At 42.2% G+C, this 26,535-nt stretch overlaps 3 protein-coding genes across 3 annotated transcripts in view; all 3 read left to right on the top strand.

Annotated features, from left to right (window-relative positions):
• kcnj21 (potassium inwardly rectifying channel subfamily J member 21) overlaps positions 1 to 11,464 on the top strand; it is a 38,478-nt gene extending 27,014 nt beyond the window's left edge. Inside the window, exon 4 of the mRNA XM_072692540.1 lies at positions 9,024 to 11,464. Within this exon, the coding sequence (XP_072548641.1) occupies positions 9,024 to 9,376 (353 nt within the window). The 3' untranslated portion in view covers positions 9,377 to 11,464. The remainder of the gene's footprint in view (positions 1 to 9,023) is intronic.
• Positions 11,465 to 16,654: 5,190 nt separating this feature from the next.
• On the top strand, positions 16,655 to 23,689 carry fbl (fibrillarin). The gene is made up of 9 exons (XM_072692542.1): positions 16,655 to 16,781; positions 19,059 to 19,208; positions 19,355 to 19,501; positions 20,388 to 20,482; positions 21,014 to 21,184; positions 21,274 to 21,406; positions 21,997 to 22,109; positions 22,217 to 22,362; positions 22,942 to 23,689. The coding sequence occupies exons 1-9, from the start codon at positions 16,772 to 16,774 to the stop codon at positions 22,964 to 22,966; spliced, it is 990 nt and encodes a 329-aa protein (XP_072548643.1). The 5' UTR covers positions 16,655 to 16,771; the 3' UTR covers positions 22,967 to 23,689.
• Positions 23,690 to 25,698: 2,009 nt separating this feature from the next.
• The window catches only part of alkbh8 (alkB homolog 8, tRNA methyltransferase), a 9,505-nt gene continuing 8,668 nt past the window's right edge, over positions 25,699 to 26,535 (top strand). Inside the window, 2 exon segments of the mRNA XM_072659850.1 lie at positions 25,699 to 25,779; positions 25,781 to 25,834. Coding sequence (XP_072515951.1) covers positions 25,699 to 25,779; positions 25,781 to 25,834 — 135 coding nt within the window.

Below are 26,535 nucleotides of genomic sequence, written 5' to 3'. Positions count from 1 at the left end.
ATTTAAATTTAATATTAAATAAAGTATATATTTAATATATTTTTTTAAAACATTGATGAAAGCATGAATTTGCATTTTTGTCTGCTTTTAGTTTTACATTGACGTCCATTCCAAGTTTAGAGCATTTTTACCTTCTCCTGCAAACTCACGATTTTGAAGATACATGTTTTTCAGCAATGATAATATATAGGGTGGCAGTTTTTATGTTATGATAATTAGGTGCTTTTCTAAGTAAATGCTTTGAAGATTGAAGCCATATTTAAATAAACTGAATTACAGTTTTGAGATTTTATACATTTTGCACATTTTATATGTAATAGTATGATTCTCTGTTACTACCAGCTCTAACGTCCCATTAGGAGAGCAGTTGACCTTCAGGCTGATGCATGTTGAGTATTTGTGTGCTGGCAGCTCCGACTGCACCGCCGAGGCCTGTTCAAAGTCTCCAAGGAAGCGCGAGCCGCTCTGACAGATACTGTACATGTAAATGTAAAATGTGGAGACAGAGAGAGAGAGAGAGAGAGACAGAGAGAGAGAGACAGAGAGAGAGAGACAGGGAGAGAGAGACCCGGGGGGGTGGCCATCTGAAGCGCTAGCTGCATACGGGACCAGAAGTCGGGAGCTAATGCATTCCAGCAGGACGCGTTCAGAATGCTAATCGTCCACTTCACATTTCCGCCGCTCGGTTCAAATATTTACAGTCCAGAATGAGTCAACACTTTGAAAGCGAGACGTTTCTGGCCGCGGATGCTAATGATGTGCAGATCTGATCTAAAAGGTGACACTCTGAACTGAGCTCTTTTGTTAGCCGCACCGTTAGCGGGATTAGCGGGGGAATCTCCCTGGGAATCACTAATGAACATCGACTGTGAAAGCGCTTGACAAGGGCTACAATTATACCTGGCTAATTGGTTCAGGTATTGTCCTGTGTGCCAGATTGCGAGGGTAACGCTGGCAGGGAGGCTAACTGAGGCAGTCCAGTGCCCGACGGCGAAGCGACCTTAAAGACATGCAGAGTAATGACTTATTATTTTTATACACCACAATCAGACGTTCATAATCCTAATGTTTACACGTTATATGCTGGTCTTGTTGCCATGGGCGTAGCTATGGGCGTAGCTAAAGACGTAGCCCTTAGTTCTCCCTGTGTTCTCTGGAATGATGGTGGTGGAGCTCCATCCAGTACTTTTGGATGGGATGAGTTGGGAAGTTGGGGATGAGGTGAGGTGGTGATTATCATCATTCAACATCCTGACCTCACTAATGCTCTTGTCGCTGCTGGATGCAATCAAATCCTCACAGCAATGCTGCTCCTCCAAAATGTAATAGAAAGCCTTCGTCCCTGGACAGTAGAGACAGTTACTCCAAATGAAAAAGAATCAACTCTTTTTAATATCCTTGATTTCAGAAGAAAGTATGGATTATAAGCAGGTGTCCCAATACTTTTGTCAAAATAGTTTACATTAATAAGCAGATATACAGCAGAAAGAGAACATTTGCTGAGAAGAAAATTAGTGATAGAAATCTCTCTCTCTCTCTCTCTCTCTCTCTCTCTCTCTCTCTCTCCGAGTCGTTTGCAGCTCGTGTGTTGGAGGCACTGATGGATTTAATTGAATGTTTCCACATGTTGGTTTTGCAGCGTTTCTACTCCGTGTCTCCGCACCCTTGTTAGTCAAGGTCATCCTACTTTCTGTCAGATGGAGGCCTACAAAAGCCGTAATTAGACCACAGATCAGTAAATAGGAACTTTTTAGTGCGGATGGATGTGCCGGAGGCTGTAGGAGATGAGTTTAACGGGATGATTTAAATACTTTGGCGAAGTCTGAAACAGCTGCGTGGGAGAGCAGACAAGTAATGGGCTTTTTATTCCTCCGTCTGCTGCGAGAGTTCACCGTACTGTACTGTTACCACTGCTGTTCCTCTCCGCTGTATGATGTTCACCGTACGTAATGGAGCAGTCATTCTGACAGACTGTAATACACTACAGGAAGTGTAGGGGGCGCTCTATAATGCTCTATAATGTTCATATGATCCACACGCTCATTCTGACAGACTGTAATACACTACAGGAAGCATAGGGGGCGCTCTATAATGCTCTATAATGCTCATATGATCCACACGCTCATTCTGACAGACTGTAATACACTACAGGAAGCGTAGGGGGCGCTCTATAATGCTCTATAATGTTCATATGATCCACACACTCATTCTGACAGACTGTAATACACTACAGGAAGTGTAGGGGGCACTCTATAATGTTCATATGATCCACACTCTCATTCTGACAGACTGTAATACACTACAGGAAGAGTAGGGGGCGCTCTATAATGCTCTATAATGTTCATATGATCCACACGCTCATTCTGACAGACTGTAATACACTACAGGAAGCATAGGGGGCGCTCTATAATGCTCTATAATGTTCATATGATCCACACGCTCATTCTGACAGACTGTAATACACTACAGGAAGCATAGGGGGCGCTCTATAATGCTCTATAATGTTCATATGATCCACACTCTCATTCTGACAGACTGTAATACACTACAGGAAGAGTAGGGGGCGCTCTATAATGCTCTATAATGTTCATATGATCCACACGCTCATTCTGACAGACTGTAATACACTACAGGAAGCGTAGGGGGCGCTCTATAATGCTCTATAATGTTCATATGATCCACACGCTCAATCTGACAGACTGTAATACACTACAGGAAGCATAGGGGGCGCTCTATAATGCTCTATAATGTTCATATGATCCACACGCTCAATCTGACAGACTGTAATACACTACAGGAAGTGTAGGGGGCGCTCTATAATGCTCTATAATGTTCATATGATCCACACGCTCATTCTGACAGACTGTAATACACTACAGGAAGCATAGGGGGCGCTCTATAATGCTCTATAATGTTCATATGATCCACACGCTCATTCTGACAGACTGTAATACACTACAGGAAGCATAGGGGGCGCTCTATAATGCTCTATAATGTTCATATGATCCACACGCTCATTCTGACAGACTGTAATACACTACAGGAAGCGTAGGGGGTGCTCTATAATGCTCTATAATGTTCATATGATCCACACGCTCATTCTGACAGACTGTAATACACTACAGGAAGAGTAGGGGGTGCTCTATAATGCTCTATAACGTTCATATGATCCACACGCTCATTCTGACAGACTGTAATACACTACAGGAAGCGTAGGGGGCGCTCTATAATGCTCTATAATGTTCATATGATCCACACGCTCATTCTGACAGACTGTAATACACTACAGGAAGTGTAGGGGGCGCTCTATAATGCTCTGTAATGAGACCTGCCTGATGTTCTGGAGATGTTCTGACCCAGACGTCTAGTTTAGACATTCGGTTCTTATGAAGTGTCTCAGATTCTGTTACACATCGTCTGACTGCTCTCACTCAGAACCGTCAGATAAAACAGCCGTGCTTTACAGTGTGAGCTACTACGGGTCCGCCTGATAACTCGCTTCTGTGGAACCAACCAAACCTGAGAGCTGTCCACACACACTTCAGAGAGAGAGAGAGGGAGGGAGAGAGAGAGAGAGAGAGAGAGAGAGAGAGAGAGAGAGAGAGAGAGAGAGGGAGGAGAGAGAGAGAGAGAGAGAGAGAGAGAGGGAGGAGAGAGAGAGAGAGAGAGGGAGAGAGAGAGGGAGGAGAGAGAGAGAGAGGGAGGGAGGAGAGAGAGAGAGAGAGAGAGAGAGAGGGAGGAGAGAGAGAGAGAGAGAGGGAGAGAGAGAGGGAGGAGAGAGAGAGAGAGGGAGGGAGGAGAGAGAGAGAGAGAGAGAGAGAGAGAGGGAGGAGAGAGAGAGAGAGAGAGAGAGAGAGAGAGAGGAGGAGAGAGAGAGAGAGAGAGAGAGAGGGAGAGAGAGAGGGAGGAGAGAGAGAGAGAGGGAGGAGAGAGAGAGAGAGAGAGAGAGAGAGAGGGAGGAGAGAGAGAGAGAGAGAGAGAGAGAGAGGGAGGAGAGAGAGAGAGAGAGAGAGGGAGGAGAGAGAGAGAGAGAGAGAGAGACAGAGGGAGAGAGAGAGAGAGGGAGAGAGAGAGAGGGAGAGAGAGAGGGAGGAGAGAGAGAGAGAGAGAGAGAGAGAGAGGGAGATGATGGAGATGGGGAGGGGGGTGAGAGAGAGGAGCATTTATAGAGAGATGATAAAGCGAGAGATTGAAAAAAATAGAGAGAGAGAACAGAAAGGGAGAGAAGCAGTAGAAAAAAGGGTGTGTGTAGTGTGTTTGTGTGTGTGAGAGTTTAATGTGTGTGTATAATGTGCTTGTGTAGTGTGTGTGCGTGTGTATGTGTGTGTAATGCGTGTGTGTGTAATGTTTAGTGTGTGTATAATGTGTGTTTGTGTGTAATGTTTGTGTGTGTGTAATGCGTGTGTAAGTAATGTTTAGTGTGTGTATAATGTGTGTGAATTGTGTGTGTGTGTGTAATGTGTGTGTGAGTAATGTTTAGTGTGTGTATAATGTGTGTGTATTGTGTGTGTGTGTGTGTAATGTGTGTGTGAGTAATGTTTATTGTGTGTATATAATGTGTGTGTGTGTAATGTGAAGCGTGTGTATGTGTGTGTAATGCGTGTGTGAGTAATGTTTAGTGTGTGTATAATGTGTGTGTTTGTGTGTAATGTGTGTGTGTGTATTGTGTGTGTGTGTGTGTAATGGAACTAATGTGGCTTTTCCAGGCAAAGTTAAGCAGAACATGAAAAAGCGCCTCTTCTATTTATAGAACATCCTCACACACACTGAACACAGAGTGTGTACTCTACATGTCCAAATGTTTGTGGACACCCCTTCCAATCAATGCATTTAGTTACTTTAAGTTGCACACATTGCTAACACTGGTGCAAATGCACACAAACAGCTTGTCTAGTCCCTGTAGAGAAGAAGTACTGCCAATACAATAGGACTCTCTGGAGCAGATAAACATCATGGACCTATCAGCACCATGCTGCCTAATAATGCCAGGTGTGACCTAGAGGGATATAAAGCCCCCCAGCATTGAGGAGCTGTGGAGCAGTGGAAGAACTGTGTTCTCTGGAATGATGGTGGTGGAGCTCCATCCAGTACAGTATTATTACTCGCTCATTCTGACAGACTGTAATACACTACAGGAAGCATAGGGGGCGCTCTATAATGCTCTATAATGTTCATATGATCCACACGCTCATTCTGACAGACTGTAATACACTACAGGAAGCGTAGGGGGCGCTCTATAATGCTCTATAATGTTCATATGATCCACACACTCATTCTGACAGACTGTAATACACTACAGGAAGCGTAGGGGGCGCTCTATAATGCTCTATAATGATCATATGATCCACACGCTCATTCTGACAGACTGTAATACACTACAGGAAGCGTAGGGGGGCGCTCTATAATGCTCTATGATGTTCATATGATCCGCGCGCTCATCCTGACAGACTGTAATGCACTACAGGAAGCGTAGGGGGCGCTCTATAATGCTATATAATGTTCATATGATCCACACGCTCATTTTGACAGACTGTAATACACTACAGGAAGCATAGGGGGCGCTCTATAATGCTCTATAATGTTCATATGATCCACACGCTCATTTTGACAGACTGTAATACACTACAGGAAGCATAGGGGGCGCTCTATAATGCTCTATAATGTTCATATGATCCGCACTGAGGCTCTATTCACTCTTTAGGAGTTGAGTGTTAATAAAAATACTGCAGTAGCTGCACTGTTCCAAGTTCAGCTCGGAGGTGTTAATGAAGGGGGCGCTGCTGCAGGTTGGTTGTGTAACGCGTGGCTCTTCTAAATGGTCCAGCTGATACGGACAAAAGTGCTCTAAAAATCTGACAGTTTGCACTTTAAACACCACACACACACACACACACACACACACACACACTATGTCAGCTACACACACTCTATTAACTACATGCACTATCAGCTACACACACTCACTATCAGCTATAAATACCCTCCCAGCTACACACACTCTATCAGCTACACACACTCTATCAGCTACACACACACTCAGCTACACACACTCAGCTACACACACACTCAGCTACACACACTCTATCAGCTACAGCTAGAGAGATTAGGAGAAAGAGAGAGAGGAAGTGAGTGACAAATACAACCAAAGTGTGTGTTTGTATGTATGTGTATTTTTGTGTGTGTGTGTGTGTGTGTGTATTTGTCCTACTGGACATCCTCAGAAACGCTAAACACTGATTGTGTGTTTGCCTGTTTGTGTTGTGTATGTATGTGTGTGTGTGTGTGTGTGTGTGTGTGTGGAAGTCATTAGTCGCTTGTTTTAAGGCCAGTTAGGCCTCAGAGCTGAGAGGTGATGTCATGTTGAGTGTTTAGCTGCGAGCAGCTCTCTCTCCGCTCTCATTACTCAGCTTTTACCTCATTAATATCCCTGAGTTACAGTGTCCTCCTTCCAGAGCGGCTACAGTAAGAGCATCAACACAGAGCTCAGAGGCTCTCCATCAGCATCCGGGCAGGTCTATAATACACTACAGGAAGCGTAGGGGGCGCTCTATAATGATCATATGATCCACACGCTCATTCTGACAGACTGTAATACACTACAGGAAGCGTAGGGGGCGCTCTATAATGCTTTATAATGATCATATGATCCACACACTCATTCTGACAGACTGTAATACACTACAGGAAGCGTAGGGGGCGCTCTATAATGCTCTATAATGTTCATATGATCCACACACTCATTCTGACAGACTGTAATACACTTCAGGAAGAGTAGGGGGTGCTCTATGCCTCCCTACACTAATCATTTACTATTGTTTACTATCATTTATGTCCATTTCCATATTGTTTATGATCGTTATGAGAACCCAGAAGACAGGCGTGCATAGAGGCTATTGGGAGTGGATGAAGGGGGCGCTGCAGTACGACTCCGCGCTGCTGCAGGTCAGTTGTTTAACACGTGGCTCTTCTAACTGGTCCAGCTGATACGGACCAAAGGGCTTGAGAAGCTGACAGACTGCACTATGTCAGCCACACACACTCAGCTGCACACACTCTATCAGCAACACTCACTCTATCAGCTACACACACTCTCAGCTATACACACTCTATCAGCTGTGCACACTTTCAGCTACACAACTCTCTCTCTCCTGCTGGGAACTCCAGTCTGCAGTGAGCTTTTGGCAGAGGAGCTCTGGAGCTCTTCCTCCCGTCAGCGGTGGGGGTTGTAGGATTGTATAAATGTGGAGGCAGAGGCAGTTTTAGAGGGTTAATGTCAGAAGTCAGTATTCTTATTCAGAGTCCTATATGGTCCTATTCTATTGGCAGTACTTCTCTACTGGGCCTAGACAAGCTTTGTGTGTGCATTTGTACATCTGTGTCAGCAATGGGTGCAGCTTAAAGTAGCTAAATGTATTTAGTAGAAGAGGTGTCCACAAACATTTGGACATGCTATCTAGATGCAAAATGCTTGTTAATGCCAGACTTGCGTTCAGTGCAGCGAGAGCGCAGCAGAGGCAGCAGACGTGGGTCACTGACTCCCTCGAGCGTGACCGTGAGACTGGACAGCTATGCAAATGTGTTATTTAGCAGGTTGGTCAACTTTCAGGGAAGAAGGCTCGAAAGGTTGCGCAAAAGTTTTCTGCGGTTTTGTATGCGAGTGCTCCAGCACTGCAGGGGGCGCTGTGACACTCTAATTTGCACATCCATTGGATAACAGCTAACAGCTATGGAAACACCTGTATCCCATTATATATAGAGTTTTTGTGCCATACCGGAAGTCCAAAGAGCTAAAACTGGTCTTCGTCAACAGGATGGACGGCCGTACAGCTCACAAAGATGATATATCCAGGTCCTGGGGTGGAATTTTGTCTTTCAGGACCTGTTCATGCTAGAGGTGCAATAGAAAGTTCGGATTGGCGGACATCTTTGCATGGAAACGTATCCACTGTCTCGTCATGTCTGCTCCAAATAGCAGCAGCATTCCGTTTTTATTATACAGCAGATCCGTAAACCACAAAACCAACGCAGAGCAAAGCCAAAGTTCAGCACCACAGAATCCAAACCACACAGCACGACTCAGGACTCCACAGAGACTCCACAGACACTCTCTACGGCGCTTGCTCTGCAGTTCGGGACGTTTGGTCAGGGTGAAAGCTGCGTTTAAACCTGGGAACGACCCAGAGAATTGACTTCTGGTCGTCCTGAAATCCTTGAAACGCCCGGTGAAACGCCATGACAGAAAAGAGTGTTTGTATCCAAGGATGAACCTAGGTCCCAACCGCAGTTGACCCAGGGTCCACACAGAGAGGAAGGCACTTACTGGAGCATGTGAGCCTGTGTGGAGTGACAGTACCTCATAAAGAGAGACACCAAAACACCAAACAGTCCCAAAGCACAGTGTGCAGTACCACACATACCCAACAGGGGGAGACACACATCTCATCTGACCATATTAAATCTCCTGGCTCTTTCATGTCCTAGCAGACAATTAGCAATAGCATGGCAACCATCTAGGAATCACTTAGGAACCACCTATATTATGTCTAAGCAGCACCATAGCAACCACCAGGGATACCATAGCAGACAATTAGCAATAGCATGGCAACCATCTTGCAACCACTTAGCAACACCATAGTAACCACCTAGGAGACCATAGCAACCAGTGGGAGCCATCCTTTCTTTTATTACATTTTATATGTTATATATATTTGTCATTATTGTTTACATAATAATACAAATGTATATATTTGACCAATTATGTATTATTATAATACTGTAAGACTGATTTAAAATGTAAACATTGCAGTTACATATTTATTTCTTTGATTTTATTGATTGTTGTTGTATTTAATGTTATTAAATATACTTATATAGATACTAAACAAGGATACTACACTAATAATAATAATAATAATAATAATAACAATCATATTATTATTAATAATAATAATAATAATAATAATGATCATAACCGGAGGTGTTCTAATATTATTGTCTCTCTCTCTCTCTTGCTCTCTCTGTAGGGATGACCTGTCAGGCTCGTAGTTCGTATCTGGACTCGGAGGTTATGTGGGGTGAGCGTTTCACGCCAGTTCTCTCTCTGGAGGAGGGTTTTTACGAGGTGGACTACGACACATTCCACCATACATACCCCACCCCCACACCCACCTGCTCCGCCCGCGAGCTCGCAGAACTCGCCAAGAAAGGAGAGGCCATCCCTCTGCCCCCACTTTCACCTCCGGCCAGTGGAGGGAGCACACCCGACCCCCCGGGGGAGGTGGGACAGGGGGAGGAAGACGGAGAGGAAGAGAATGTAAGCAACGGAGACGTGAAGAAAATGGACACTGACCATCAGTGTGAAGGAGAGCTAGCGTAATGACCAACCCCCCTCCGCTGTGTCAAGAGGGACAGAGGCTGACATTGAAGCGACAGCATGGTCAAAAAATCTGAAAGTGGACACCCAATCCCACCCCTACCCCATACTACCCTTCCCCATCCTAACCCTACCCCTACCCCATACTACCCTTCCCCATCCTAACCCTACCTCTACCCCATCCTACCCTTCCCCATCCTAACCCTACCCCTACCCCATACTACCCTTCCCCATCCTAACCCTACCTCTACCCCATCCTAACCCTACCTCTACCCCATCCTACCCTTCCCCATCATAACCCTACCTCTACCCCATACTACCCTTCCCCACCCTAAGCCTACCTCTACCCCATCCTACCCTTCCCCATCCTAACCCTACCTCTACCCCATATGAGTTTTACACTGGAGTTATGGGTCTAATATAGCTACTAGTGATGGAGATTAATGTACACTAGGTGGTGCAGTACTCCATTTCCAGACCTAAGATGGTCTGTACTCTGACTTCTTCTGGACTCAACAGTATTTGTAATTTGTATTTTTTTTAACTAGTATTAATAATATTTGGGCTTGGACTCAATGGTAGTAACTGTACTCTGACTTGTCTTGGATTTGATAGTACTTGTACTCGGATTTGACATGAACGTAAGACTTAAGCTACTCTGACTCGTCTTGGACTTGATTTCTCATTTCTCATTTGTACTCAAATTTCTCTGGATAGTAGTTTACTCTGTCTTGAACTCAATGGTAATTGTACTCAAGGCTAAAGTTACTTTGACTTGTCTTAGTATTGATAGTATTTGTACTCAGACTTGAGCAGTATTTGTACTTGTTTTGAACTTAGTAGCATTTGTACTCATATTTCTCTTGGTACGGATAGTAGTGTACGCTGATTTGTCTTAATCTCAGAAGCATTTGTGCTCTCGTGTGTCTTGGTATGAATAGTATTTGTACTTGGACTTATCTTGGACTGAAATGTATTTGTACATGGACTTGCAGAAGTACTCAGACCTGGTATCAATACTAATTGTCCTGGTCTGACTTTCTTTAGTTTCAATAGTATTTGTACTTGGACTTGTCTTGGACTGGATTGCACTTGTATTCAAACAACTTAACCAGATAATTGTGTTTGTGTTTGATTTAGGTCTGATACTCAAACCTGTTCATAGAGAATAGAAATGAAGCACAAATGTAATTAATTACATTAACGTGTATTTAAATATGTAATTATAGAACTGTATTTAGCTGGTAAAGAAATATGAAAGTAAAAACTCTTAAGATTCTAAGATTAACTCCAGAACTAATTGATGGCTCTAAGTTTCCATTACCTATTAGCTACATTAGCCTCAAAGATCCAGAGCTATTTGGTGGGCATATGCTTCCAATTCCTGTTAGCTACATTAGCCTTATAGCTCCAGTGTACAACTAAAGCATAACAGCATAGTTCAGACACCAAACCTGACTCTGCTGATTGGATTTAGGGTAGGAGGAGAAACTGTAAATCAGATTTTGGGCCAAACTATCGCTTTAAGGTGATGGTAGTTCAGACTGCTGGTCTGCCGTATTTCTGCACTGATGCTTATTCTGCTATTTAAAGTGACATTTTACAAAACGGTAGGTCTCTTTGTACTCGGACTAGGTTAGATTATTCTGATCTCACCAGATTTTCACAACCATTTCCAGAGGGTTTCATGTCAGATGCTGTTTTAGGCACTCACTGATCAGCTGTTTCATCAAGCACTTCCAGCATGAATTTCAGCTGGGTTTCTGTTAGTGTAACCCCGACGTCTGTTGTGTCTTCAGTGTTCCTGCACTGTGCTCTGCTCGTTTATTTGCTCTGTAGGTTTTCAGTGTTTCAGCTCTTTAACTCATGGTGAGCTTAAAGCTGAGCAGAAAGGGCCATCAACCCTGACTGAAGCTCAGATCTACTCTTCTACTCTCACCCATATGCAAGTTACTGGTTTATTTATTGTGTAAGTAAATGACGCCCCCTACTGGCCTTACAGTGACACAGTTTTCAACATGAACTGTAGCCTGCTGTTGGGCTGTGGAACACTATTATTAAACTTTTCTTAGAACATTATATTCATTAAAAACCCTGGATTAGTACCTGGAATCACTGTCTCATTCATTTATAAATGCTATTAGAGCTTCATACTGGATATTAATGTGAATAGAGCTTCATACTGGATATTAATATTAATAGAACTTCATTCTGGATATTAATGCTATTAGAGCGTCATACTGGATATTAATGTTATTAGAGCTTTATACAAGATATTAATGCTATTAGAGCTTCATTCTGGATGTTAATGTTACTAGAACTCCATAAAGGATATTAATGCTATTAAAGCTTCATACTGGATATTACTGTTATTAGAACTTCATTCTGGATATTAATGTTTAATGTTTTCAGTTTCTATTTAACAGGAAGGGATGAAATTAACAGGAATTTCTGCAGGAGAACAATAAAAGTAGTATAGTACATTCAGACAACAATGGACGATAGCGGAGAATGTCAGCATCGTCAAGAATTTTTAAAGGATTCTGCATCACAGTCTGGTACAAAAGCATCGCTGCTGCTGAACACAAGGCCCCACAGAGAGTGGTGAGATATCACTGCAGCTGCCCTCCCACCCCTACAGGACCTCCAGCATCTCCTCTGCAACCACCAGCATCTCCTCTTATCCCAGTCACCCCAGCCGCCTCCTGTTTAAACCCCTGCCATCTGGAAAGAGGGTCAGGGACATCAGATCCAGAACCAGATTCGAGAATAGCTTCTTTCCACATACAGTTAAACTGGTCTCATTAGCAACACTAACCTCAATTTGAATACACACACACACACACACAGACTGATCACACTGAATCTTCCTGCTTACTCATCATACCCACACTGGGCTCCACCAGCTCAGGGCCTGTTTGCACTCTGCACCTTCCCTGAACTCCTCTCTGGACATAAGCTGTATACTCTTCTCTTTACATGAGCACTGTCTGCTATACTCTTCTCTCTACCTGCTCACTAGCTGCTATACTATTCTCTTTATCTGAGCACTAGCTGCTATACTCTTCTCTCTACCTGAACACTAGCCGCTATACTATTCTCTCTACCTGAGCACCAGTTGCTCTACTCTTCTCTCTACATGAGCACTAGCCACTATACTCTTTGCTCTATCTGAAAACTAGCTGCTCTACTCTTCTCTCTAACTGATCATAAGCTGCAATACTATTCTCTTTACCTGAGCACTAACTACTATACTCTTCTCTCTACCTGAAGACTACAATCCACTATACTCTTCTCTCTACCTGAGCACTAGCTGCTATACTCTTCTCTCTACCTGAAGACTACAATCCACTATACTCTTCTCTCTACCTGAGCACTAGCTGCTCTACTCTTCTCTCTACCTGAGCACTAGCTGCTATACTCTTCTCTCTAACTTATCATAAGCTGTACCTGAATAAGTGTACCTGAACACTAGCTGCTATACTATTCTTTTAACCTGAGCACTAGCTGCTCTACTCTTCTCTCTACCTGAAGACTACAATCCACTATACTCTTCTCTCTACCTGAGCACTAGCTGCTCTACTCTTCTCTCTACCTGAAGACTACAATCCACTATACTCTTCTCTCTACCCGATCACAAGCTGCTGTACTCGTCTCTCTACCTGAAGACTACAATCCACTATACTCTTCTCTCTACCTGAGCACTAGCTGCTGTACTCTTCTCTCTACCTGAGCACCAGCTGCTGTACTCTTCTCTCTACCTGAGCACTAGCTGCTGTACTCTTCTCTCTACCTGAAGACTACAATCCACTATACTCTTCCCTCAACCTGATCACAAGCTGCTGTACTCTTCTCTCTACCTGAGCACTAGCTGCTATACTATTCTCTCTACCTGAGCACCAGCTGCTGTACTCTTCTCTCTACCTGAGCACTAGCTGCTGTACTCTTCTCTCTACCTGCTCACTAGCCGCTATACTATTCTCTTTATCTGAGCACTAGCTGCTATACTCTTCTCTCTACCTGCTCACTAGCTGCTATACTATTCTCTTTATCTGAGGACTAGTTGCTATACTCTTCTCTCTACCTGAACACTAGTTGCTATACTCTTCTCTCTTCCTGAGCACTAACTGTTATACTCTTCTCTCTAACTGATCATAAGCTGCAATACTATTCTCTTTACCTGAGCACTAACTACTATACTCCTCTCTCTTCCTGAGCACTAGCTGCTATACTCTTCTCTCTACCTCATCACTAGCTGCTCTACTCTTCTCTCTACCTGAAGACTACAATCCACTATACTCTTCTCTCTACCTGAGCACTAGCTGCTCTACTCTTCTCTCTACCTGAAGACTACAATCCACTATACTCTTCTCTCTACCTGAGCACTAGCTGCTCTACTCTTCTCTCTACCTGAAGACTACAATCCACTATACTCTTCTCTCTACCTCATCACTAGCTGCTCTACTCTTCTCTCTACCTGAAGACTACAATCCACTATACTCTTCTCTCCACCTGAGCACTAGCTGCTATACTCTTCTCTCTACCTGAAGACTACAATCCACTATACTCTTCTCTCTACCTGAGCACTAGCTGCTCTACTCTTCTCTCTACCTGAGCATTAGCTGCTATACTCTTCTCTCTACCTGAGCACTAGCTGCTCTACTCTTCTCTCTACCTGAAGACTACAATCCACTATACTCTTCTCTCTACCTGAGCACTAGCTGCTCTACTCTTCTCTCTACCTGAGCACTAACTGCTCTACTCTTCTCTCTACCTGAAGACTACAATCCACTATACTCTTCTCTCTACCTGAGCACTAGCTGCTATACTCTTCTCTCTACCTGAAGACTACAATCCACTATACTCTTCTCTCTACCTGAGCACTAGCTGCTCTACTCTTCTCTCTACCTGAAGACTACAATCCACTATACTCTTCTCTCTACCTGAGCACTAGCTGCTCTACTCTTCTCTCTACCTGAAGACTACAATCCACTATACTCTTCTCTCTACCTGAGCACTAACTGCTCTACTCTTCTCTCTACCTGAAGACTACAATCCACTATACTCTTCTCTCTACCTGAGCACTAGCTGCTCTACTCTTCTCTCTACCTGAGCACTAGCTGCTATACTCTTCTCTCTACCTGAAGACTACAATCCACTATACTCTTCTCTCTACCTGAGCACTAGCTGCTCTACTCTTCTCTCTACCTGAAGACTACAATCCACTATACTCTTCTCTCTACCTGAGCACTAGCTGCTCTACTCTTCTCTCTACCTGAAGACTACAATCCACTATACTCTTCTCTCTACCTGAGCACTAACTGCTCTACTCTTCTCTCTACCTGAAGACTACAATCCACTATACTCTTCTCTCTACCTGAGCACTAGCTGCTCTACTCTTCTCTCTACCTGAGCACTAACTGCTCTACTCTTCTCTCTACCTGAAGACTACAATCCACTATACTCTTCTCTCTACCTGAGCACTAGCTGCTGTACTCTTCTCTCTACCTGAAGACTACAATCCACTATACTCTTCTCTCTACCTGAGCACTAACTGCTCTACTCTTCTCTCTACCTGAAGACTACAATCCACTATACTCTTCTCTCTACCTGAGCACTAACTGCTCTACTCTTCTCTCTACCTGAAGACTACAATCCACTATACTCTTCCCTCAACCTGATCACAAGCTGCTGTACTCGTCTCTCTACCTGAGCACTAGCTGCTATACTATTCTCTGTACCTGAGCACTAGACACTATACTCTTCGCTCTACCTGAACACTAGCTGCTATACGGTACTTTTGCATGTGGATTAGCAGTGTGGTGCATAATGCATTCTGGGATATTTGGCAGTGCCAAGCCCACACAAGTCATGTCCTGATGTGTCCTCAATAACCCGGGCTGAACAAGAACACATCCGGACTGTACTCGGCTAGATGTGAGCTTCTGAATGTAGCAGTACTTAGGCTGCAACTGATGAGGGTTTCACAGGCAGTCCACACAAACACAAGTACAGACAAGAACGCAGACTGAGAACCGGCCTAGGTGTTCACATATGCTGGTGGCCATTTAAAAAGCTGTCTGAAATCTTTGACTGTAAGAGGTGCCTAGTAAACTGACATTTTTTATGTGTTTTAATAGTTAAATTGGCTAGGTGTCACTAGTTTTTTTTAGCATGCTAGTCAAATAAGACTGTATTACATCCACTGTATTACATCACAGCTATTACTGGCTCAATTTATATATACCATAAAACCATATATTCACAGTTTATTCATGACCAATAGTTGCAGATTGCTCTAATTTGTCAAATTCATATTATTTCAAGGTGAGCAAAAAGTGTATTGTACCCCGAAAACCAGAGAGCATGAGTCAACATCAAAAAGTATAATTTAATAGACATTATTAATATTGTGTGTTCCTATTAAAGTAGTGTACAATTTAATGTTTATCCTACATATGTATTCTGTAAAATGTTACATTTGTTTTATTTTTATTATTGAGTTTAATGGACTAGCTGGTCATCAAGTTGGCCATACTAGTTGACTAGTCAGGCTGGTCATACTAGTGGACCACCATGGTCATGCTGGCCATTCAGTTCAACCACTGTGGTCACACTGGTCACATCCAGGTCAACCAGCTAAACCATCAAACTCAAACTAAGAAACACACCCCGATACTGGCCAAGACCTAAGCGGGTCAAACTAGCTTGACGAGCTTGAGCTGACCAGGCTGACCAGCATTCTGACCATGGTGGTCCACCAGTATGACCAAACTAGTCAAACATCTTTACGAATGTTTAATGGACTAGCTGGACTAGCTACTCATCAATTGATCATACTAGCTGACTAATTTGCCCAGACTGGTCATACTGGTGGAAAAGCATTTGTTAGGCTGGTCATACTGGTGGAAAAGCATTTGTTAGGCTGGTCATACTGGTTGACCACCACAATCATACTGGTCATACAGTTCTTCCTCAAATTCCTCAAAATAGCATATAAACAATGTTTTGTCATTTATTTATTTTTTCAAATTATATTTAATATAATTAGATATTTTTTGTATTTGAAAAATAATAAAGTAACCTTGACACACAACTGGTATTATACAAAATTTAAATAATCTGTAAAACAGTTCTTCCTCAAATCACGTGGAAACGGCACTACAAAATGTCCGCCACGAGTCTACACCCTTCCAAGTGCCCTAGATAGGCAGCACGTAGTTCAGACGAGTGCGAGCTCGTAGCACCGCCTCCCCGCCGCGGTGCAGTCTGGGAAAAAGACGACTTCCCCACGTGCTAGCCTTGCTGCTCAGATTCCGGCCGAGCTACAGCAGAGGAGCTGCAGGAGAACCTGGAGAACCTTCATTAAATACACGTTTATATCCATTAAGAGTAGATATGAAGCCTGGTGAGTATTCTGAGGACTGTTATACACCCTTAAACCCGGTCTGCTGTTTGATTTAGGCACTTTAAATGGGGTATGTGGGCCGCGGTGGGGCTGTAGATGGTGTAAACCTGGCTTGGAGGTGTTGGAGAAGGGTGGATTTGGGGTGTAGAGGGGTATAGAAGGGTGAAGTAGTTGTAGATTGTGTGTTTTTACGTTTATATACCGTGTGTTTCTGTTTATATATGGATTTAGCTGCTTATCCTCTGGCCTCTTTTTCGAATTGTCCGTTCCACCTTAAATGGTGCAGTAGTTACATTCTGGCGCCTGAGGCGCCAGAATGTAACTACTGCACCATTTAAGGTGGAACGGACAATTCGAAGAAAAGCTAATAATTACACTATTAAACTTATTTTTTTAATGCAACTAATCTCTAATCGATCATAAACACCACCTAAATCGATTATCAGTCTCATTCGAGCTTAGCATCCCTTCATCTTCGTGTCTAAACCCAGCTTCGTGTACGTGTGGTCTCCACGTTGTGGCCCACACGTGTTTCCACCATTGTAGGAACTTCCACCCTGCTGCTCAACACCAGCTTCCAGTGCTTTTACAGAGCATTAATGATCCTCTCAGTCCCTCAAAAGCTTCATAATCAGGCTTTTAACATGAAATAATACCTTTACTAGAAAAATAAGTAATATGACCAGCACATAGGCAACAGCTACCAGACCTGTTGATAGATAAATATGAATATAGGGGCTTTTTAAGTGTTTATTTGGAGAAATATGGTAAATCTATAAGAGACATAGGTCACTATAGCTAGATAGATGAATGAGAGTATGTGCATTTTTGTATATATACATATAGATATAAAGAATGAGGTTTTGAGTAATAATTGGGTTTAATGTATGTTATAATAATGTAATTTATGTAATGTAATTTATACAGTGTAAAAACTGCAGCTGGTCCAAAAATACAAAATAATGGATATAAATAATAACAAGAATACAAGGACGCTGAACAAGATGAGCGTTAAAATAACCTGTACATTTTTAGCGTGCAAATAAAGTATTATAGAAAATGACAAGCATGCAAACGTGTTAAAGTAACCTATACAAAATAAGTTTATTGTACAAAATATTAAAAAAACAATGATGCAGTATTCAAATAATACAACATAAAATAATTCATTAAAATAAGCTTTAAAAAACAATGTATTCAAGCAATACAAACAATTACATTGTATTACAATAACATATAAATAAATGTCATACAAAATATAAAAATGGCAGTATTGACAGTACAAATAATTAATACAAAAGCATATTAAATTCTGTTAAAATAACTTTAAAAAATAAGTCTTATGCATAATATACAAAATGACTATATAATATTGAAATAACCTATAAAAAGAAACATTATACGAAATATTTTAAATTATATTTTAAATTAATACAAAAACGTATATTAAAATAGCATATAAACAATGTTTTGTCTTTTTTTTTTTTTTTTCAAATTCTATTTAATATAATTAGATATTTTTTGTATTTGAAAAATAATAAAGTAACCTTGACACACAACTGGTATTATACAAAATTTAAATAATCTGTAAAACTTTTTTGTTTTACAATTTATGTAACTATTTCCACAGTGTATTTTAATAATCTATCTAAAAAAATAGTTATTTAAAAATTATACGAAAGTATCAAAATAAGCTTTGCAAATAAATTATATTTAAAGTCGCACAAAACCATATTTAACTTGTACACAAAAATAAACGCTATACAAAATGATACAGCAAATATAGAAAAGTTAAATTAATGAGTTTTAATTTGCTTTAAAATGAGTGTTGAACATGGCGGAGGCGCTGTTGACTCTAAAGCGTATGTTTAACAGACGGGGCAGTGGTTTGGTGTTGGTAGTATTTGACCGTTGTGAGTAGGGCTGGGTGATTGATAAATACCTTTACTGTATTAAGACATTTTAATGATTCACGTAATTACAGCCTAAATACATCAGTACTCTCCAGTACTGAATACAGTGATTTCTATTCAACATTTCTATGCTGCTCTTCAGCAGATCGTTTGTAATGAAATTACAGCTGATCAGTGTTTATTAAACATGCTCAGAAAATCTTATTGTAAATCACTAATCATTTTTCACGATGTGATATAAAATCGCCCAGCTCTAGTACCAAGTGACCATCGTTTTGCCGAGCAAGTTTTGAGTTTTATCATCTGGGTCGAGGGGAGTCGTGTTTTGGTTGCCAGATTTCTGACTCTGGTTCCTCTCCTGCAGGATTCAGCCCGCGAGGTGGCGGTGGCCGCGGAGGATTCGGAGGAGGCGGAGGATTCGGAGGAGGCAGAGGAGGCGGAGGATTTGGAGGTCGGGGCCGCGGGGGTGACCGAGGCGGGAGAGGTGGATTCAGAGGAGGAAGAGGAGGCGGAGGTGAGGGGTCTTTCTGTGTCCAGCGTCACGAAGCTTGAGCTTCATCAAGAACTGAGTTCTTGTTCTGAAAAGAATCTCTAGCTTCTGATTTGTTGATCAGCTTTACCACCTTTATTGACTCTGCTCACATGTCTTGTTTGTTGTAGGTGGAGGATTTAGGTCTCCAGGAGGCGAAGGGGGCTTCAGGGGCCGCGGAGGCGGTAGAGGGACCCCCAGAGGCAGAGGAGGACGTGGAGGAAGAGGAGGATTTGGAGCAGGAAAGAAAGTTACAGTGGAGCCTCACAGACATGAAGGTGAGGGCAGGGCTAACAGCTTCACGCCTCAGATAATTAAGGGGTTCTGAATGGTTCTGCTGTAGGAAGCTTCTCTGAGAGGAGTAGAACCTTTAACTCTTTAAAGATTCTAGAACGTCTGCATTAGGTTAAAGTTCTATCCCAGTTAAATATCTTTCCTAGAACTGTGTTGTGTTCTAGCCAAGATTTTAAAGAACTTGAGATGTAAAGAATGATTGGTCCTAATGAAAAGGTTCTGTAACCATTGAAGAATTTTCCTAGAACTGCACGTCCAAGTCAAGACCCATTTATGAACCTACATTTTTAAGATGGGATTAAAGATAAAAGAATCTCATAAGGAAGAGGTTCTCTATCAAAGTTTTGTTTCTTGAACTGTATCTGCAAATCAAGAACCCTGTGAGAACCTTTTCTTTTTGACTGATTTGTTGCGTCTGATACGGTTAAAGATTAAAGAACTTAAAGAAAATAAAGGTTCTTTATTGGTTCTTGGTTTGGCTGTGCAATTCTAGAAAACCTAAATACCTTTATTTTACACAAGGTTCTTTAATCTTAATTCTAGGACCCCCGGCATAAGGTACATGTTCTTTCCCAATTAAATATTTTTCTTAGAACTGTATGTCCTAACCAAGATCAGTTTAGGAAATGTAGAGGTTCTTAAAATCTCTAATTAGGACTATAGAACCTCCTATTTTAGAAATGTTCCGTCTTTATTTATAAAGACCATGAGGTTTTAGTACTGATCAGGTACAGGTGTAAAGAACCTCAGCGCAAGGCTCTATAGGTTCTATACCACTTAACGAGGAATTGCCTCGTAGGAGCCTGTGGATTTAATACAGCGGGACGTTCTGATGGTCTGACGACCAATAACTGATCTTTAACTCCTCAGGTGTGTTTATCTGCCGGGGTAAGGAGGATGCGCTGGTGACGAAGAACATGGTGACGGGCGAGTCCGTGTACGGAGAGAAGAGGATTAGCGTGGAGGTGAGTCTGAACAAACTGCAATCGGTGATCATCTTTAGGAAGTGTGTGGATCCACATGATGGAGCATTTAAGACCACTGCAGGGTGTAAGAGCACACACACCCCAGATGGGGACTGGCGGTTGGGTGGTGTAGTGGATAACACTCAGCAAAAGCCCTGCTATGATTCAACTGAAGCTCCAACGATGTTATTTACGTTTTGCGTTCCCTTCTTCGTCTTCATAAATGGCTGTGGATAAACTTGTTCAGTCGTCACGCAAAAACCTTGTATCTCCAAATACCAGGAAACATCTTGGCGTTCAGTAGAGGTCAATGTAGAGATTTAATTCATGTCATTTTGGAGCATTTCTATTGGTTTAAATTTGTTTAACTTTTAACTCTGCATTTCTATTATTATCTAACTAAATAAAAATTAATTCGGACACAGTGTGAAGAACAGCTGGTATCGTGTTTTAGGTCCAGCAGCGTTTAACTGTTCTCACTGAATTTCCACCGCAAACCTGTTCTGAACAAAACTGACCTCTCATCCTCAGGAGGGCGAAACCAAGATCGAGTACAGAGCGTGGAACCCCTTCCGCTCGAAGCTGGCAGCTGCCATTCTGGGAGGAGTCGACCAGATCCATATTAAACCCGGCGCTAAAGTCATGTACCTCGGAGCTGCATCCGGAACCACCGTATCCCATGTATCGGACATCGTCGGCCCGGTGGGTGAACGCGCCCTGCCCCCTCTCTGTGCCCTGTCCTACAGAATCCGGCGTTCCTTTGTTTACTTTGGTGTGTTTTGTCCCTGCAGGAGGGTTTGGTGTACGCTGTGGAGTTCTCCCACCGGTCCGGAAGAGATTTGCTGAATGTGGCGAAAAAGAGAACCAACATTATTCCCATCATCGAAGACGCCAGGCATCCACACAAATACCGCATGCTGGTTGGTAAGTTGACAGCAGGGCTGCAGCCAATGGCTGTTTGTTAGTCTGGTTTTTGTACTTTGACTCAATTACAGACTGGCTCTAACTGCATACCTGCGTGATAGGTAATGCGGGGGGGGGGGGGGGGGGGGAGATAATACTGCCCGGTCCCCTTCTTGGCTAACATTCAGTTTGCATTAGAGCCGCACCAAGGGGGTTGGTTTATATATTTATTATAATTTTTTTTTTACGTTGAAATTTAATAAATTGTGGTATCTAGTCACTGTTGCCCCCCACAAACCTCTCATCTCAAGCCAAAACCGTCCTAACTTTGAATGGTAGTGATAATTAGTTATTATGTAATTTTGGACCAATTCTATTGGTCCATTCATTAAGAGCCAGATCTATATTCATATTGTATGAGATGGCAAAAATGGACATACGGCAACATCTTTTTATTCATTAATGAAAGCAAAAAACATGTTAATGGATGACTGTAGGTCAGTTGGCGGAAAAGCCGTAAACAGCCCAGACCCCCTTTCCATCTATAAAGGCCTACAAACTAAGACTAGTTGTGTGTAGTTTGGACCCTCAGCACTGCTGTTCTGTTTCAGGTATGGTGGATGTTATTTTTGCTGATGTTGCCCAGCCCGACCAGACAAGAATCGTCGCCCTCAATGCACACAACTTCCTTAAAAACGGAGGCCACTTCGTCATCTCAATCAAGGTAATCCAGAAACTCGCACAGTGTAGTCTTCTGTGCTCGGCGGTGGTGGTATTATTAGTAGTGGTGTCTGTGTGAAGCAGTAAGTGAGAGTTTTCTCTCCCCATCAGGCGAACTGTATCGATTCGACGGCGTCTCCGGAGGCAGTGTTCGCATCGGAGGTGAAGAAGATGAGCGCGGAGAACATGAAGCCACAGGAGCAGCTGACCCTGGAGCCGTACGAGCGAGACCATGCTGTAGTGGTGGGAATTTACAGGTCAGCAGCGCTGATAATATTGGCCTTTAAATTGTTTTCCTTTAATTTCAGTCTTTCAGACATTTTTAAAGTCTGACATCAGAGTCTGTTTTTCAGTGGTTTGATTCGGAGAAGACCTGGTTTACATTGTAGAGGAATAAAGACTAAAGCAGTACAGACTTCTGTATTTAGTAGTATCTAAGCTTAGAGGGGTCTTCTGGACTCTAGCCGATACAAACTAGCTAAGGGTATCTACTGAGTGAACAGTGAAGCTCATCTGATAGACCTTAAATGGAAATGTGGTTGAGCTCTAGTGGGCGGTTAGTTTATTTGGTCGATATTTTGGCTCTATATGATTGCTCTATGATTTTTGAAGGACTTGAATTTGAGTCAATAAATAATGTCTTAATTACATGTTTTTGAAAGCTGCAATTGTGACCTTATTGCTCTGACCCCCTAGTTCAGTTTCCCCATACGTAGCTTTACCTGTATAGGGTTTGGCCTCTTCCTGTCTTGGTACTTGAAATAATCGTTGCTTTTCTGACCTTTGGAGACCTTTTTTATAACGTTTTGCCATTTTCTTTTCCATCTTCCATTTAGACCACCTCCGAAACAGAAGAAATGAAGAGACTGATTTAGTTTTGTTCAGTTTGGACCTTCCCATTACTCCTGATCCTGCCTTGGCCACCAGTGGGAGAACACTGATTCGTCAGGACTGAGCCTCTCCAGTGGCTTCGACTTCACTTGCTTTTTAACTGTGTTTTGCTGGACGTGCGCTGTGCTCCTTCTGGCGTCTGAGAACTTTCTCTATTTAATTCCCACAAGAGACTTCAATACTTCACTAAAGCTGGTGGCTAGTGTTGGAATTGTCAGCCCATCCTTTTCCTGTAAAGTAATGCCTCAAAGCATTCCTCCCTCAGTTGGGTAATTGGTTTGGTTCAGACTATAATGCTTGAGGGAGTAGTTTGGTCGGAAGTTAATGTTGACGACAGTAAATGAAGGAGCTGCTGGCTTCTGTTTACTGTTGGTCATATTAGCTTTCCTGGACAAGCTATTGCTTTAAGTTCGGCTCTTTTGTGGTGGAGTAACTCGACTGAGAGTTTCTCCACGACTTATTGTGTAATATAGTATATGGCGGGGGGGCGTTAAAAAAAAGACGTTTGTTTTACATATTTGAAATGTTTCAGTATAACTACTCTCCTTGATTTCTACAGTTTGAGCTTTCAGAATTTGTAGGTTTGTGTTGGTCACGGTTGATTGTCAGTGTCTGGCATAACTAATGTGACGATAGGCGGACGATTTCACGTGGGTCTGTTTTCTTTTTAATAAATGAACATTTGGTTCAGTGGATGTTTGCTGTGTGTACTTCTTTATGTTAAATATGTATTTATTTTCTGATTATCAGCCAGCTTCCACAGCCTGGCTTAACTACAGTGTTTTTTCATGAAGGGTAAATTTCTCAAAAGAAAAATTAGGAGTAACATCATAATTTACACATAATGGAGTTAAATCGTATACACACATCACGTGCAGGTGTATATAATGAAATGTAGGGGCTTCAGAGTGATCCGTGGTCTAATTCACAACCACTAGGCCATGAGGTTGCAAGTTTGAATCCCAAGCCATGTTGCTTTGCCATCGGCAGCCGGAGCCTGAGCGGGCACAATAGGCTGTGGTGCTCTCTTAAGCGATGTTGACCAGCGCAGACGGCGGGTAGCTGGTGCGGTGGAGCTGGGTGGCCTGCGCTTGCCTCAGAGCGTGTCGACGGCCTGACTATACCAGACTATCTCTGAAAAGAGGTGGTGGCTGATTTCAGAAGTAATGGAGGCGACATGTTCTGGGGTCGGGAGTGTTGCTTGTGCTAGGGGAGCTATAAATGGGTGGGTTCATTGGTGGAACCAGATTAGGAGAAATTGGAGAAATTAGGAAAATTTGCTAAACAAGTAAGGGTTCATTTTCCATTTGGAATAGGAAACCATGTCACACAGATTGGAGATTATCAAAGGATGCTTAAATATTGGGCACAACTCCAAAAGTACACACGTACATTCTCACAGTTAACCTAAGATTAAAACCACATTTTCATTATGATTTCTTTGATTTTGCTTTTTTAAAAACGTATCAGTCAATTTGTCACATAACCCATTTTCAACACTTAAGCAAAATGTTTTTAAAAGGTTTAATTGAAGAAATCGTATAAAACTGATCCAGATTTAATATATACATGCATACCATCATAATACATAAATATGTACTTATCCATACTTATTCATGTTGTTCAATTAATTTAAAGATCATTTTGTTTACCAGGCAGCACATAACTTCTTTGTGTCACTGGTGTTATGTGCTTTAATTGTTAAATAATTGATTTTTGTCAAATATATTGCCACATGTAATTTATTTCATTAATAAGTTTAGTAGTTGCATGTGGACTCATGACTACCAGTGAGGCAAACACTTCACAAAATTCTCAACTTTTACCGAAATGTCACTGGTGTTATGTCATATTTATGTAAACTTTATTTCTATTTCAGTTGTTTTGCTCATTTTGACAATTTTATGAAGAATAGACCAATAAAAATGCTTCATAATTATTTGTAATAAAATATTTCCACACTGACTTCCATCAAAAGTTAAGGTTTTGTGTGGCTGGTATTTTAATTTAGTTATTTGCATGTAAAAGTGAATAAAACACGTTTTTACACCCAAGTTCTTCACATTTAATATATATAATATAATATTTGTATTTATTTGGTGTATTTTCTGTTGTTTTGGTTCTGCTTGGCTAATGCTAGCACTAGCATTTTGTTAGCTAGTTAGCATAGGCTTCAGAATAAGAGTTTCTCTAAACTTTTAAACGTTTTAAAGCACATTTGGGGATATTTTGCTTTGAACAAATGTGTTGGTGGTGTACTATAACACCAACGAAGTTGCAAAAATAGAGATTTATATTTTCTAATGGGACTTAAATGGGTGCTAAATAGGTGTAGTTTATTACGCCCTGTATGGATCAGTTTTCTCGGGCAGGTTTTGGTGTCTCTGCTCATTTCTGCATTAAAACATCTATAATATGCAGATTTTTGGGTTTTAAACACGTTAAAATAAGTAAAATAAGAACAGTTTTCTATGTAGAGACAAAGCGCTGAATTTGGGACACGGCCGTATTTTCAAGCATGATAGATTTCTTCTATATGAATGTATTTTCGTCATTAGATTTATTAAGTTGTATGATTTTTATTCTCGCAGCAAATATATATATATAACCTAAATAAGAGTAAAATAAACTCCGCGTGAGGGGTAGGAACTGATGTTCCGGGCTTTGCTGCACTGGGGACTCAGTGGCGCGGTGGCGCAGTGATGGAGGCTTCAGTGGAGAGCATGAGGAGGGAGAAGAGGAGTAAGAAGGAGCAGAAGCTTCTGAGGAGAGGAAGAAAGACCCCAGCACACTCTGCTCAGACACGCAGGGATCAGCACCAGCCAGCAGCCCACCCAGGTACGCCCCCCTGCAGCTGCAGTGATCACACTGTGAGGGTCTGGTCTGGTCTGGTCTGGTCTGGTCTGGTCCAGTAGATCAGTGAGGACCTTCTCCTCAGCTCTGTCAGGGTAGTCATCCATATGTAGGCTTGAGTTGGTGGTGGTGGTGGTTCACCCTGGAGCTGCTCCAGATCCAAAACCCACTCCTGTGCTGCTGGACAGACCCAGAAGCTCCACTGAGAGGTTCTAGAAGTTCTAGGTTTTGGATCAGCACTGACTGGAGGATGGAGTTGAGGCACTCCACACACTTCTCTAGACTCCCAGCTCACCCTAGTCCAGATGATCAGCAGGATCAGGTGTGTTGGAAGCTCCTGAGGAACCCCCTGCATGTTCTTCAGGAGCTTCCGAGCCCTTCCTGAGTTGAGTCCTGAGCACTAAACCGGGCAGGTCCGGGAGTTCTCCAGAACCAGGGTTGGGAACCACTGCTCTAAACAATGCACTAAACACCAGGGTTATCATAAAATTCAGGGGCTATCATTATATATTCATAATATACTGTGATGATCCAGATATCATCTCATTGGACTGATGTTGGATTAAACACTAGGGGTCCACAGATTTGTATATTTCTGGCTGATATTGATTATTAGTAATAGTGATACTCACACACAGTATCGGTATCGGCAATAAAGAGCACTGATACCATGAAGCTCACTGACT

The sequence above is a fragment of the Salminus brasiliensis genome, chromosome 1 (assembly GCF_030463535.1).
Source record: "Salminus brasiliensis chromosome 1, fSalBra1.hap2, whole genome shotgun sequence".
NCBI lineage: Eukaryota > Metazoa > Chordata > Actinopteri > Characiformes > Bryconidae > Salminus > Salminus brasiliensis.
Note: the sequence above shows the minus strand (reverse complement) of the source record. Positions and strands in the feature narration are given on the sequence as shown.